Source organism: Seriola aureovittata, chromosome 9 (genome assembly GCF_021018895.1).
Source record: "Seriola aureovittata isolate HTS-2021-v1 ecotype China chromosome 9, ASM2101889v1, whole genome shotgun sequence".
Classification (NCBI taxonomy): Eukaryota; Metazoa; Chordata; class Actinopteri; order Carangiformes; family Carangidae; genus Seriola; species Seriola aureovittata.
Genome location: NC_079372.1, coordinates 8,137,637 through 8,154,480, shown reverse-complemented (window position 1 = coordinate 8,154,480; position 16,844 = coordinate 8,137,637). Strand labels below are relative to the sequence as shown.

General features: G+C 40.7%; 1 protein-coding gene across 1 annotated transcript; it reads left to right on the top strand.

Moving 5' to 3' along the window:
- Positions 1–3,436: 3,436 nt before the first annotated feature.
- Positions 3,437–16,697, top strand: LOC130174885 (NACHT, LRR and PYD domains-containing protein 12-like). Its single transcript, XM_056385121.1, has 12 exons — positions 3,437–3,653; positions 5,043–5,171; positions 5,853–5,981; positions 6,384–6,619; positions 7,143–8,943; positions 9,083–9,259; positions 13,023–13,199; positions 13,512–13,685; positions 14,844–15,017; positions 15,251–15,424; positions 15,677–15,850; positions 16,003–16,697. The coding sequence occupies exons 1-12, from the start codon at positions 3,640–3,642 to the stop codon at positions 16,019–16,021; spliced, it is 3,378 nt and encodes a 1,125-aa protein (XP_056241096.1). The 5' UTR covers positions 3,437–3,639; the 3' UTR covers positions 16,022–16,697.
- Positions 16,698–16,844: the final 147 nt, after the last annotated feature.

The following is a 16,844-nucleotide window of genomic DNA, read 5'->3' as shown; positions in this document are numbered from 1 at the left end:
TTGACAATTGAGGTTAACAGTGGAGAGCGCCCCACTTTTCCTTACAGATTAGTCTCGGACCAGTTTGAAGTGTGCCAGTTGATACCAAATTTTGATGTTTACTTGACAAATCTGAAAGGGATCCTGTAGATTAAACTATTAACGACAGAAACGTGAATGCAACATGCCTGTCGAATCAGTCACTGAATGTGTCGTTAAAAGTCTTTTTTATAGCTGATTCTTTTAATGTGTTTGAGGCCTGAGATATGGACAGTGACAGTGAGCAGGAAGCTAATAGTCACGTGACTTCTTGCATCAAGATTAATTTTAGTTCCTGTGAGGTATCATAGACGAGAGACGGATGAAGAGAGAAAGAAAAAAAACAAACAAAACACACCTTTCTGTCAATCAGCACCACTGATGGGAAGTGGCATATACACTCAGAAGGCATGTGGGAAGGGGGAGGGTGTGAGTCAGGATAGAGAAGGGGGGGTGGGGGGGGGGGGGGGGTGGAATGGTTTTCTGCCAGAAAGGCAAGTGCAGCAGCAGCAGCGGGGTGAAGGAGGGGTGCAGGGTCGAGGGAAGAGGCACCTTGCAACAGCTGGTCTCAATTATCCGTGGAGGGGCTGCTGAGCGTACAGGAGCATGTATGTATGTGTGTGTGTGTGTGTGCGTGTGTGTGTGTGTGTGTGTCAGGTTGAGGCATCGCAGGGGGAGGGCTGAGACCACTGGCGCCAGGAGGGGAGCAACAGGTCAGGGAGGATGAAGATTATAAAAATACTAGCAGGCAGTTGGCCTTGGTCCTGTGCAGTGTGAGTGTGTGTGGTGGATATTCCTTGCCTGCCAGTGCCACAGGATGTGGAAGAGTGTGTGTGTGTGTGTGTGTGTGTGTGTGTGTGTGTGTGCCCACAGTGCATCAGGGCGGTGTGTTTCTGCATACATCCTGTGAGATAACCTTCCTGGTTGAATAACAACAGCTCATCCCATGTTTTTACTAATCAACTTGTCTCAGTTGTTTAGATTATTTAGATATGTAAAACCTAACTTAATTAAATCCCAGAAATTATGTTTTTAAAGAATAAAAGTGATTCATTTGAGTGTTTAACAGTAAAATAATGTTTCAGATTAAATCCTTACTTTCCCAATAGAACAAGTTCACTTTCTGCCACAGACCCACTGAGCAAATGTTTGCTTTATTCCCATGATAAGTACTTTATGTTATGGTAAATACATGTCCTATATTCTTATTGTAAGGGATATATTGTATCATAAACTAATCAGTCTATGATATAATATGTAGTATTGGTCTGTATAAATAAAATCTGGCTTGATCTTGAAAGTGTTTCAGCAGCTGTCTCAGCACCTGGACCACAGCAATGGGACAAACATTAAGTAGCTCGGGACAAATGGGTGTATGATGCCCTCTGGTGTTCAACAAGTCTCATTACATGAGGAGACAAATGAGAGAAACATTTTTCTAAATCCATGGGCATTAATATGGAGTTGGTCCCCTCTTTGCAGCTATAACAGCTTCCACTCTTCTGGGATGGATGGATGGGAAGGCTTTGTACAAGATTTTGGAGTGTCTGTGGGAATTTTTGCCCATTCATCCAGAAGAGCATTTGTGAGGTTAGACACTGATGTTGGATGAGAGGGCCTGGCTCGCAATCTCTGTTCTAGTTCAACCCAAAGGTGTTTGATGGGGTTGAGGTTAGGGCTCTGTGCGAGCCAGTCAAGTTCCTCCACACCAAACTCACCCAGCCATGCCTTTATGGACCTTGCTTTGTGCACTGGGGCACAGTCATGCTGGAACAGAAAAGGGCCGTGCCCAAACTGTTCCCACAAAGTTGGAAGCATAGAATTGTCCAAAATGTCTTGGTAAGCTGAAGCATTAAGATTTCCCTAAACTGGAACTAAGGGGCCTAGGCCGACCCCTGAAAAACAAGCCCATAGCATTATCCCTCCTTCAGTGAGCTCTTTAGAACGACCCATTCTTTCACAAATGTTTGTAAAGTCAGACTGCATGGCTAGGTGGTTGATTTCATACACCTGTGGCAATGACACTGAATGAAAGGATTAAGAGGTGTGGCCCAATACTTTTGTCTATATAGTGTACATCTACTCAAGCACTCTACTTATATTTACTTGTGCTTTCGAGTGTTCATTTGTCATGCTAACACTGAAATATGTAGCTGTAGTTACTTTGATTTTACACACAAAACATCTGATCATCTTTTAAAAAACATTATGATATTGTTACAGTAAAAGTTAAAATAAGGATATTATTTAAATTATTACTTTTGATACATCAATTATATTTTTCATTAACACTTTTGTAATTAAGTATGTGTAAGTATATGAATGGAGGAGATTTTCATTTGTTGCCTACATTTTACAGTGCACACTATGAGACTATAAAGTCCCTGAAGGGAACTAAGTCATGATAGTGAAAGAGTGACTTGACATTTTCTTGCAGCGGTCACATTTCCGCACTCAGCGGCCTCTAAAATTAGAGCGCGCCCGTACTCTCGCCTTTATGGTAAGTCTGAGTCCGTCACCTGCCAAATACAGTAGCAGTGGCAAATATCACGTGGGCATAATTTATCGAAGTTGGGCTACTGAAAACAGGCCTTTCAGCTGCTTTATTTCACCAGAATAATGCGGTCAGTATCAGCACTGCTTCCCAGGCACTGTAGGTATATGGGCTATAATACCCTGCCTTATCTGAACTCACCTCACATCTTATTAACGACACCCAGGAAGAACCCTTCTGGTCTGCAAAGCTCTTTCCTTCCAAACCATTAAGAACAAAGAGAACTTTTCAAACCTTGTGTTATTTTATTTGGTTGACATTATAGCAATAACCAGTGATGTGTTAGAAGACTATTTATAAATTGTTTGTCTTGTCTGACCTTGAATATAGTCTAGTATCCTGACATCTACTACCATTTTAGATACATGTTTTTTTATAAATAACTTCAAATATGGAACAGTCATTCTTCTAATAACCATTTCCTGTCCTGTCCCACCAGTTATAAACTGTTCTTGATACATTCTATGTTTTCACAGCACCTCAATATAGACCTTAGACTGTATATGAGCTAGACTAGTACAGGGGGCGGTTTCTTTACTTAATCCAAGAGGTTAGATGGTGTAAAAATGCTGTATAGCTATTTGTTTTAAATTACAATATCTTTTTCTGGGGGAGGACTCCCAGAGCCCCCACCAATTATGTATCTTTTCATGTTTGTTCCCCCATTTTAGTTGACAAATTCTGAAAATTTGCATTATGTTGACCCTGTTGATCCATTTATGTAGTGAACCTGGGACTTTTGGTGGCCTTGCGGGCGAGATCTCATAAATCACTTTAACCTTACCGTAAATAACAGGATACGGGTGCACTCGAAGGGGTTGTAACCGCGGAAATGCGACTTTTAAGCAACATTAAGACGTCAAGTTAAAGGAAACCTGGAAGTCAGACAGCTCGCTTTCTTTTGGAACCTAAGTTTGTTTTCCTGTAAATTTCTCTTGAACCAGGTGTCACAGGGTGGACTGTAAGAGCTGGAATTAACTCAGCAGGTTTAACTTGTGAAGTCTTAAAGCTGTTAAACTGGATTATGAATGGATGGATAAAAGCGTGTGGATAGGCCTATAAAGTCCATGGCCAGTGACAGGTAGGTAAATGGGCGACGCAGAGTTGGTTGTGTGTATGATAAGCCGTGTTGTAGAATATAGACAATTATCCAGGGATGTATGTTATTATCATTTTCTTGGAATGAAGGGTTAAATCAGCTAGTAAGATGTTATGTAGTGAATGTAACGCGAAATAAAGTACTTGGCAACTAAAACCATTTGGAGAAGTCTGAAGTAGACTCATTTTTTTTTAAAGAAGTCTTTCAGAGTTGCACTCTTGTCAGTACAAAATTCCCTCTTCCTGCTTCTGTCGCTCCATTGCACACTCAGCATGGAAACTCTATGGAAGCACAAAGAGGGAATTTTAGGTCTAATAGCCTACATTTATATTGATACAGCCACATGTAATCTATGGCTTTAGTAATTGGACTGGTCATCATCTTTATTTCATTAATTAAGCTTCCTGAAGACTCAGGCCCCCACATGCAGTGTATCTGCCAGCAGTTCACAGAGTCGTGCCAGAGTTTACTGTTGTCCGTTGACTTTTCATAGGAAATGAACTAGTACAACAAATAAATACATTTGAAAATAAACAATAAAAACATTAGAATAATGTTTAAGCCCTGATTTCAATGAGCTGGCCGTTTGAGCAGACCACAGGTATTCAGGAAGCTTGTTCCACAGGTGGGGAGCATAGAAACTAAAAGCTGCTCCATTGTGCTTGGTTTTGGTTCTGGGAACACTGAATAAACCCGTAGCTGGTGACCTGAGCGGTCTAGATGCTTCATAATGTACAAGTAAATCAGACATGTATTTAGGCCCGAGACCAATTAGTGCTTTAAAGACAAGTAATAGGAATTTAAAATATATCCTTTGACACACAGGGAGTCAATGCAGTGATTCGAGGACTGGTGTGATGTGCTCTACTATAGCTATTATTTCTATGAATTGTTTCGTCTATAAAATGTAAGCAAACTGTGAAGCTGTGTCCATCAGAGTTCCTTCTTCAAATATATTATTTGGTCCAACAGTCCAAAACACCAAACTAGTCAGTTTTCATTTGTAGAAGACTACCAGCAAATAATAACATTGGTGAAGTTGGAATCAAACAGTTCTGCCCTTTTAAAAAAAAAAAAAAAACTCAAAACAATGAATTGAATATCAAAACCGTTGTTGAATAATGTATCAAAACAAAAGAACAGATGAATATTTGAATTAACATAACATTACCTGATTTTATGCAATCTTGATATGACTTATTTAAATGTTTTTATATTTATATTCAATATATGTTTTTATTGTTTTTAAATGCCATTTTAATGTTATCTTAATGCTCTATTTTTAATGTATTTCCATGCCTATGTAAGGCACTTTGAATTGCCTTGCCTTCAGTGTATGATGTGTGCTCTTGTTACTGACTTGCCTGTTAGACCAAAGATGAGCGTCCATGGGAAGGATGAAGAGGGCAGAGCGAAGTCTCCAGCATCCGTCTGTCTGAGTGACCAGTCCAAAGACACTCCTCTGGCCTTCAGGGATGAACCTGAAATATCAAACAAAAAGTAAGAGTTCTCCTTATTGTAACCAGTCAGAGAAGTGGGCTGGAGTGTGGTTATGTAGATAGCAAATAGTAGCCAGACCTTCTAATGAACAAAAACAGATTAACAAAACAAAAACACACTTTGAATCCTCCAGCACCAAGAGCGCGATCATAAAAACCTCTTCCTCCTCCGCTGCTCTCAGCTGATTAATGATCAGAAACAGCTAACAGGTTAACACATTGTTGAAGTTGAAACCAGACAATTTGGTCTTTTTTTCCCCCCTAAAAATAACTCAAAACAATGACTTGATCAAAATCGTTGCTGAATAATGTATGAAAACAATAAAAACAGACAAATATGTGAATTAAAATAAGCTTTTGATTCAATCTTTTTCCAATTACTGGGCTTATCTACCAATAATTTTCCCAGCAGTTTTCCCTGTTTGTAATTATTAACAGTATGTCCCACTGACCTAGCTTCAGCTAACCATAAATATCATCCCATTACAACAGCATTGGGCAACATTATTATGAACACCAGAATTTTTCTTGTTTTAAGACAGCAAATCAGGTTTAATTAAAAAGCAAATGTATACAGCTAATTATTACAAAATTTTGCCAACAGGCATCTGCAGAAGCATGCCATGGTGAGTCAATGTTGTCAGTGTATGATGTGTGCTCTTGTTACTGACTTGCCTGTTAGACCAAAGATGAGTGTCCATGGGAAGGATGAAGAGGGCAGAGCGAAGTCTCCAGCATCCGTCTGTCTTAGTGACCAGTCCAAAGACACTCCTCTGGCCTTCAGGGATGAACCTGGAATATCAAACACAAAGTAAGAGTTGTCCTTATTCATTCAGTATATCAAGTAATTACTTGTATAAGTGCCCTGTTTCACACCATACCACCACAACAAAATGATAACGCACATTGAATCCTCCAGTGGATGCCCAGTTGGCGTCCCAGGATATTAACTGTTTAATTGGTAGTATTAATCTAAATAAGCAGTTTTGACAGCATTTTGTACTATTGTCTATTACCATTGTGGTTCAGACAAAAAAGAAAAGGTGGGGAACAAGGGAACAAGCCTCTTTAAACCCTCCACAGACATAACTGACTTCAAATATCCATGATAGGTGACATGGTGAAGTGTTGATTATTTAAACAAGTTCTGTGCTATTTGACACTCTACCCAGTATTGCCAAACATATTTTGATGTTCACCTTCATGTTCACAGAGAAAGGAAAAGGACTAGTGTAGTTATCGAGGAGCAGCCGTCATGTTGTGCTTTGTGCAACGAGGTCCTGAGGGATCCAGTCTCCACCAGCTGTGGACATTACGTCTGCGAGCAATGCACTGAATCATGCTGGGAGCAGTGTAATTCAACAGGAGATTTCTCTTGTCCCTGCTGTGGTAAACGATCCAGAAAAAGCCCTGAAGTGCAGACACCCACTCAAACCAGCACTGCACTCTGTAAGTTTCTACTTTTTATTAAACAGAACTTTTCTGTTGCTTTAAATACATTTTCATTATTTCTTTTGCATAACATACACCGTGTTTAGTACATTTAAAATGTTTCAGCATTTTAAGAAATAAAAAACTTATTATCAAATGTAAAAATGTTGAGTTTGTAATGACAACCATCATTTTTTTGCACTAGCTAGAAATTCAAATTCAACTGCAGCATAGTTTGAGCATAGTATGGGATTTTGCTTTGTAAATTTAGTTAAAATGTAATGATCAGAAAAATCCAAGCTCCAATGTCCAGAGCGTTCAGCATCTCAGGGCGAATCTCATCCACTCCTGGCACCTCGCTGCTGAGGAGCTTCTTGACTACCACTACCATAATAACTACACAAAATGACTAGTTGTGTGTGAAACTATCCAGTTACAATTAGTAAATACTTTACACTTGAGGTTAGAGCCAATGTGCATATTGTTTTTAGGACATACAGTATATTTCTGTAACTTTAGTTTTTTCCTGCTTGTGTTTCAGTGACTGACAGTCTGCCAGAGGTTTTAGAGAATCACAAAATCAGTCTTCGAAAGAGATGTGAATTTGCAGTAGAAGGAACCGCTGAAGTAGGATCTGGAACCCACCTGAATAGGATCTACACTGAGCTCTACATCACTGAGGGAAATTGTGAAGGAGTTAATATCCAGCATGAGGTGTGGCAACTTGAGACAGTATCCAAAATGGAGGCCGTGCATGACACTCCAATCAAATGCCATGAAATCTTTAAGGTTTTACCTGGCCAGAGGAGATTCATAAGAGTAGTTCTGACGAATGGCATTGCTGGCATTGGAAAAACTTTCTCAGTTCAGAAGTTTACTCTGGACTGGGCAGAGGGCTTGGAAAATCAAGATGTCAGCCTTGTGATTCTTCTTTCGTTTCGGGAGCTGAACTTGATCAGAGAGAAGCAGTACAGTCTTCTCAGGCTGCTTCGTGATTTTGACCCAACACTTCACCTGATGGCAGCAGAGAACCTAGCTGTGTGTAAGGTTTTGTTAATCTTCGACGGCCTGGATGAAAGCAGGCTTGTGTTGGATTTCCAGAACAATGAGGTCGTGTCAGACGTCACACAGACATCATCAATCAACATGCTGTTGATAAACCTCATCAAGGGGAATCTACTTCCCTCAGCTCTCCTTTGGATAACTTCAAGACCTGCAGCAGCCAATCAGATCCCACCTTCTTATGTTGATCGTGTAACAGAGGTACGAGGATTCACTGACACTCAGAAGGAGGAGTATTTCAGGAGGAGATTCACAGAGGAGTCGGTGTCAAGCAGAATCATCTCACACATCAAGGCATCAAGGAGCCTCCACATTATGTGTCACATCCCAGTTTTTTGTTGGATCACTGCTACGGTTCTTGAGCATATGTTGACTACAGACCAAAAACAGCTTCCCAAGACACTGACTGACATGTACTCACACTTTCTGCTGGTTCAGACCAAGAGGAAGAGACAGAAGTATAAAAACGGGCATGAAATGATCCAACAGGAGCCAAGGCAGATTAACAGGGAAGTCCTTCTGAAGTTGGGGAGACTTGCGTTTGAACATCTGGAAAAAGGGAACATCATGTTTTACCAAGAGGACTTGGAGCGATGTGGTCTTGATGTCACAGAGGCCTTAGTTTTCTCAGGACTGTGCACAGAGATCTTCAAAAGAGAGCGTGCGCTCTTTCAGAAAATGATTTACTGTTTTGTTCATTTAAGTGTTCAGGAGTTTCTTGCAGCTGTCTACATGGTCCACTGTTACTTGAACAAGGACATAGATGTATTGGCAACATTCCTGGGAGAAGACTGGGATACAAACAGCAGTGAGCCAGGGATGGATAGCTTCCTCAGCAGAGTTGTGGACAAATCTGTGAACAGTGGAAATGGCCACCTGGACCTCTTTGTTCGCTTCCTTCATGGCCTGTTATTGGAGTCCAACCATCATCTCTTAGGAGGTCTGCTGGGCTGGACAGCTAGCAGTCCAGAAAGCATCCAGACAGCAATAAACAACCTGAAGAAGATGAACGCTTACGACATCTCTCCTGACAGAAGCATCAACATCTTTCACTGTTTGATGGAGATGAATGACCACTCAGTACATCAGGAGATCCAAGAGTACCTTCAGTCAGAGAACAGAGCAGAGAAGAAACTCACGAAGACCCATTGCTCAGCTCTTGCCTACATGCTGCAGATGTCAGAGGAGGTTCTACATGTGTTGGATCCAAAGAAGTACAACACATCAGTTGATGGTAGACGGAGATTGCTCCCAGCTGCCAGAAACTGCAGAATTGCTCGGTTAGTTCAGATGTGAATATCAATACTCTAGAGTTAATGTTTTGACTATTGCCATTTTTGTTACATTGAAGATATTTAGTTTCTCATATATGTTCATTATAAAAATGTTGCTCAGTAACACTGTACATTGTATTGGCAGGCTCTCTGCTTGTGGACTCTCTGAGAAGCACTGTGAAGTTCTGTCCTCAGCTCTGATGGCCAACCCCTCCCATCTGCGAGAGATGGATCTGAGTGAAAATGACTATATTCTGGATTCAGGAGTGAAGTTGCTGTCTGTTGGACTGGAGAGTCCAAACTGCAAACTGGAGATACTAAGGTTAGACAACATTTACATAGCTGTTCATTGTTTTACTACTGTTCTCCCCCTCCTCCTCCCCTTTGTTCTGCCCATTCCTCTTCTTCTTCTATGAAAGGGAAACTCAAGTTTCTTTAGATTTTAGATTTTCATTTTAAAATTGTCACAGCGTGACTGATCTGTATGAGTTGCAGATGGAGGGTGTGTCTTTTTTTGGGTGGTTGATGTAAACGAAAAGCACCTCACTGAAGTCTGTGGTCATTAGGGGCAGGTTTTCACTGATGAAGCAAAGTATAAATTCAATCAGGAAGACTATCTTTAAGCCTCAGTCATTCACAATTTTCACTTGCTCGCTCCCTCTCTCACTGCACTTATGTAGTCAGTTGACTTCGGGTGTTTAGGGTAACCAGTCTGACTTCACCACGATCGCAACCAGCTAACTTTGTTGACAGTTTAAAACTTTAAAATCTCTTCCCCTCTCTTCTGCTGTCAGCCGCCATTTCACTCACCCTGCGTCATATTGCGTTATCGTTTAAACTGATGTTTGACACCGATCATGATCCTCTCCCAGAGGTTTTGGATCCCAGCTCAACATGCTGCAGGAGATCACATCGAATTCCACAGGTGGCTTCCTAGGAGCACTCGACTTGCTCTATGCAGCGGCTCTCCAACAGATGAGCAGATCTCCTGCAGCTCAACTCTAAGACTGTGGCATTACTCCAGCACCAGGCCTCTTTCTCAGCCCCGCAAGCTGGCGGTTCAAATTATAGCTCCTATCTGTGTGAGTTTATGCTTCTGCCTGGGAAAGACTCAGCTACTCCAGCTGGTTCCCCCACCGGGCTTCAGTTGTAAAGTAAAAGTAACAGATCACTTCACTGCAGACAACCTTTGATCACCTATAGTCTGTGGCTGACTCCATGAAAACCGTGGGGATTGCTTCAGCTTCTGCCTGATCATCAGCGACCATTGCCACCACCCAAGCATTCATGTTGCAGCCAGCCTTCCCACCCAATGACACTCGCTCTATGAAAGCTACTCAGCATTCTTGGGCCTCATCTGTCCCAGCCCCTCTAGGTAGGCATACATTGCTCACGCAGCAAAATCATCTTCAGTGTTGGGTAATCTACTTTGAAAGAATAACTTTGCAAGCTACAATTAATTTACACTGGAATAAGCTGAGTTACAACAAAGCTACCCCAGGGAGAAATCTAGTTAGGTTAACCAAAGCTACTTGAAAAAAAAAAAACTACCCCGCTATTCATGAGAAAGTTCTGGAGGTTCAGCTTTAGTTATGTAAACTGTAACTGCCTAATTATGGCCATGGTGATTCTTCCGCAGGTGAGTTTCAGGAGGTCAAGACTTTGTTGAAGCATTCAGCAATGCCCCCTTTTATTTTATTTGTTTTTTTTCCCACATGCGTGTGTGGTTTTGGACTGGCTGACAGATGTATTGCCCAAAATTGTCTCTGGTATTTATTTAACCTATCTGCTGCTACCTGTTCATTTGCACTGTTGTATGTTGTACATAGTGTATGTTTTTAATGGTGTGTTGTGTTATGCGGATTGTATGTATTTTATTGTACTTTCTTGCCAGAGATAGATTTCCACTGAGGTGGACAAGAAAGTCAATAATCAATCAATCAATCAATCAATCAATCAGTTGTTTGTGGTTAACTACACTAAAAATGGTTTAATAATAATGGCTAAGGGATAAATTCCTGCACGGTGAATATGTTAAATAGTAAGCCTCATCCCACATCTCCTAAGTTAGATAAAGATACAGCAACCAGATAAAACCATAGACAATAAATTAAAATGTGTCGCATCTGTGACATCACCAAAAGGTTTCTGGAGGGCGGTTTTGAAGCTCAGAGTGGGCTGCTATTCCGTTGTAATCTTGGCAGTGCGTGACCCAGCCGAAATCGCAACTAATCCAAAAATGGGCAAAGAGGAGTAGCGCGTGTGGAGCTGAGACTTTGCATACACTTACCCACCTGTCACTCAAAGCAGCACGCCTTTAATTATGTGTTGAACTATGTATCTGTATGTAACTTTAAGCCTTAATAAAATTTAGATGGATTAGTTATATAAAAATTCACCCCCCGTACAGATGTTATGAAGGAGGAAATTAGCTGTACAGACCAAAACCTTTATTTGTACCAGGCTGTAAACATGTTTATTTCTGCTGTAAAGTTGGGCATTTTAACTCGAGAGTCTTTGGGGACTGACTTGCTTTTGGAGCCAGCCTCTGTAGTTTTTGGTACTTCCGTGTCTGCTTCATTTCACAAATGTATCTATTAGTCAGTATCTGGTTGCCTTTGGTGTCTACATGATGTAATCTGCTCTATCCACCTGGAAGACCACAAGAACTCTTATCCTATGATTATCCTAAGCCTTCTCCAAAAAGCCGTGCTCTACATTGCCCAATTAAATTTCACCTTGACTGTTCCATGTTCAATTCTTGATCTTGTTTGCCTTCTCTGCCTCGTACAGCCTCCCACTGATACATAAAGTTGTCAGGTGCATCTTTCAATAACGTGCCAATATTACTTGACTGTATGATGTATGGCATTTAAACCTCAATGCATTCTGGAGTGGTTGCTGGATTAATTTCAACATTAGATGTTATTAGCCCTCTTGTCCTAGTTTATTTTGAATCTAGCGGTTAAATTACTGTTACGGCATCTCTAAACTTCTCATAACACTATTCTCATGACTATTGGTCAGCCCGGCACATTCAGATTAGGCTCTTTACGACCTCAATTCTTCATCATGGTCATCACAACCTCAACATGGTCTTCTAACCTCATGCAACACTTATTTTTAGTTAAGCTGCCGGGCCTTAATTTTTGATCGTCATTGCTGACTTTAATTTCTATGGGGTTGTCAGACCTTATATTTCTTTTACCATTTTATTTAAGTTGTCATACTTATCTTAATTTACATTTTGCTTTCAGTTTCGTGTTTTTCGACCTTCTATTATGTTGTACATTCTGATCTTGAATTTGTTCTGGCATTAAGCTCACATCTTTTATTTTTCACATTTATCTAGAATTGCTTCCTCCCCATTAGTTTATTTCAGGCCTATAGCAATCTTGTCTTCAACTTCATAATGAATGCAACCTCATTCATGGCATTATTTAATATACTAAAGGTAACCATAATTATACTCTTTCCAGCATGCGTTTCTCTGTATATCCTTCTCATTACCTATTTCACTAGAAGTCCTCTGCTGCAGTAAGGTAAGTTTTGATATATGTACTGTATGTAACGAGTTTGTTTGTTGTTCTTCCTTACATACTCCTTACTTCCTTCTTTTCTTTAAGGGGGGGTTTCCTATACTTCGCTTCACAACACTTTTCAAATATGATGACATCACGATGGGTTCTAACTGCCAAAGACTCTCACATCTCTCACTTTACTTCTCTTGTTTTGCACAGAAAATAAATAAAAGTTTATTCACCGACTCAAACTGAAGTCTCTCCTGATTGAACTGATGAAACAGGGGGAGGATACTCAGTTTTGATGCCTAGACAAAAGTGTGAGAGGATGCTGAACTGAACATTCCTCACATTGGCAGGCAGGTGGTGTGGAGGTGGGGGGTGGGGTGGGGGGATTGGTTATTATCTGATAACATCTTTGCAGCCCGGTAGCCCACACTGCGCTGACCAGTACTGATTGCGGCCCAATCATTGAGAGTCACTGGATTACAGCATTTCAATGTGGAGCGAAAGATTTAGATCCAAAGAGATCTGATTTAACAATTTGTTCATTGTATTTTTTAGATTGAAGAACTGCAGTTTGTCTGAAAGTTGTTGCAATTCTCTGGCATCAGCCCTGAAGTCCACCTCGTCCCATCTGAGAGAGCTGGACCTGAGTAACAACAACTATCTGAAGGATTCAGGTGTGAAAGTTCTGTCTGCTGGACTGGAGAGTCCACACTGTGGACTGGAGACTCTGAGGTCAGACAGCGTTTTGCTAACTTTGTGCAGAGATTGATTTTGAATGAATTATTACCATGGTTGTATTCAATGGGGTAGCACAGTATAAGTGCAATACATGCTACATTTTAATTTTTTTTTAAAATTAATATAGTAAAATAAGTTATCGTTTGTTTTGTATTTTGTATGAATTTTCTTCTTATTGAACCTGGCATCCTGCTGGGTTCAGTTGAGCATGCAAGTTTATACAGTTCCATGAAATATCTACAGTTCTAATTAGATAATGAAATGTTGCCTTCAATAGCTGCAGTGCATTGTTTATACTTTATGTAGATTAAGTTGCTGCAGGCTGTCAGAGAGCTGCTGTGCACATCTGGCCTCAGCTATCAAGTCCAACCCCTTCCGTATGAGAGAGTTAGACCTGAGTAAAAACAAAGTGAAGGACTTAGGCGTGAATCTTCTGTCTGCTGCACTGGGGAGTCCTGAATGTAGACTAAAGACTTTGAGGTGAGTTCACTCCTGTCGATCATCTATCTTCAATAAGGAAAATATTTGTTCTTTGATGCCAATCATTACTACAAGGTAATGTAAATAATAAAAGGAAAGCACAAGCTCTACTTTGCATAGACTTGGATTTCAAACAGGCTGTTATGTGGAGCAGTGCAATAGAATCTATAGTAGTACAACAGAGTAGTAGTAACAAACCTCTAGCTCAGTTCAGCCCATTGGAATTCCAGCAAGATATGTTTCTTCCTTCAACACCATAAACTTCCACATGTATTAGCTCTGTCATTTTGGAGCACTGTGGCATTGTTCCTCACTCTGTAAGTGGATACAATGGAGCTAAACTGCTAAATTACAAGTTTTGCTTGTCTGAAAGCATCTCTCATCATCACATAATTGCTTAATTTTAAGCACACGTGAGTTGTTCTCTCTGCCTCAAAGAGTTTTTTAGAATGTTTCAGAAATATGCATCAGGATGGCAATCAGAGTACATCCTCATTGTCTTAGGTTTCTCAATATTTCCCTTACTTGGGTTAGGGTTATTGAAATGAAAGGAAAATATGTAACCAAAGAGGATTTGATGTAACATGCAATTTGTGAAATATGAAATTCTTTTCAGTGAAGTACCATCTGAAGTGGCAACCTAGAAGGCATTTACAGCCTTGTTTACGTTTGTACAGGACTGACATGCATGTGTAGTGGGGTATATTTTCTGACTTGTCAGTGGTGGGTTGTTGAGGGGGGGCTGCTGATAGTACTGTGAGGTTAAACAGTCTCTCTGTGGTTTTGTCTGTCCCCTGCTACTTGTGATAGATTACTCAAGTGGCTGTCTACATTCCTTGTTGTCATCATGGCAGGGAGTAGAAGTATCTGTCTTTGCCCATTTATCTCGAGAGCCTGTATAAAAGGGCTTGCTCTGTGTGAGGTAGAACAAAGGATACCTTTTGCAAGCTAAGTTCTGTAGGCACAGGTGAAGCCATGTAATCTTTCACATGTCAAGTCGCAGTCTTCAAGAATGCCAGGGTATGGTGAGACAGCCATTTAAACGTGCACTGCTCCACAAGAACGGGCGTATAGAGGCTGTTAGATGATCTGAGCTCATTGAACTAGCGTTGTTATTAATACAGCATATCAGAGTTAATGTTAATTTTACAATTACAGGCTTGATAGATGTGGGCTGACGGAGAACTGCTGTGCCTCTTTGGCCTCAGCTCTCAAGTGCGACCCCTCCAGCCTGAGAGAGTTGGAACTGAGTAACAACGACCTGCAGGATTCGGGAGTGAAGCTGCTGTGTGAAGGACTGGAGAGTCCACATTGTAGACTGGAAGCTCTGAGGTCAGTCAACATGTTACCAGTTTTATAATAAACATGGATATCAAACTCACATTGCACTGACAATGATTTTGAGACAAGGTTAATAGTATTGTGATTCATGCTTTTATAATGATGAACCTGTGGTTATTTAGTGCTGTTGGATGTTTTGAACTCCCGTTACATTCTGAAGTTCGATTCTTTTTTGTTTGATTTCAATCAGCATTTCAACTACATGCTTGCTTCCTTTACTAAAGGTTGAGTTCCTGCTGGTTGTCAGAAAGCTGCTGTGCTCCTCTGGCTTCTGCTTTAATGTCAAACACCTCCAGTCTGAGAGAGCTTGACCTCGGTGAAAATGATCTACTGGATTCAGGAGTGAAGATGCTGTCTGGTGGACTGGAGAGTCCACACTGTAGACTGGAGACTTTGAGGTAAGGAATCTCTGTTTTTGTGTGTGGGGCTCTGCTTGCGCACTAACAATAGTTTAAATTTCTGTAGAACAACAGGGTTCTACTTTTGTGATAGATCAGTTGGGGCATGAAGCTGGTACCCCTTCACATCTCTGTTGTCTTACATGAACATATTTGTTAATTTGGCTACAGACAAGACAAGAAAAGAGAAGAAAGCTGGCTATGTCACAAAAATTGGGAAGCACCTCCATAATATTATTATAATCTCTGTAGGTTGATACACTGTCGGGTCACAGATGAAGGCTGTGCTTTTCTGGCATCAGCTCTGAAGTCAAACCCATCCTGTCTGAGAGAGCTGGACCTGAGTAAAAACAACCTGCAGGAATCTGGAGTGAAGCTGCTGTCTGAGGTCCTGGAGAGTCCACACTGTAGACTGGAGACTCTCAGGTCAGGTGCATGTTTGAGTAGTGTTTTGTAAAACAGAGTTAGTGGCAAACCAAATACTCTGCATGTACTCCAACTTTATAAATAGCTGCTTTCACTAATGAACATCTGAGAAACTAATGATATGTTTGATGATTTTTTGTTCATCCCTACAGAACGGAAGACGTGGTGTAAACCTAGAGTGTAGCTCATCACTGACTCTGGGGCTGCCACCATCACCACATCAAAGTTGTGCCTTAACCGCAGTCAGAGATTTGTTCAGAAGTATTTCTTCAGAAGCCACAAGACTATTTTGATTTTACACTGACTGCCCATATGTTAAGAGGAATTCTTTGTCATGCTTGCAGGAGGTATGGTTATTTCTATGCTGTGGCAAAGGGATGTAATGGCAGTGTTCCTTAAAGCAAGTTGTAACTAAATTTCAGCACTAAATGTATAATCGCTGACAAACCTGTGATAAATTGTATTTAAAATGTCTGTATATATTCAGGGTATAGAACAGTTTTTTTCAGTTAACATGTGTGGACTTGTGTGTATAGAATGTTCAACAAACATCATTTTACATTGCTAGATTTGCTAAGAGAGAGTTTGTTAAGGGAATTTGACATTTTAGGAAACATGCTTGTTCGCTCTGGTGGAGTGTTAGCTTTCTACATAAGAATATCAATACTACTCGCCAATGGTCGGTTAGCTTGGCTTTGCAAAAATGCTGGAAACAAAGGAAAACAGCTAGCCTGGCTAGCAGTAACTTCAGGCAACCATCAACGACTCAAGGAAGTTACTAGCCCCAACCAAGAAGTAGTCCTGCACATGACCCCAATAAAACAGTGAATGATTGTTGTTAACCTTCTCTTTTTGTACAGATTATTATTATTATTATTATTATTATTAGATAATTAGTGTATGAATCCTTGAATCATGGCCAGGTCACAGTGACCTTTGACCACAAGTCCAAGTGAACGCTTGTGCCAAATTTGAAGGGAGTCCGTTGCGTCCA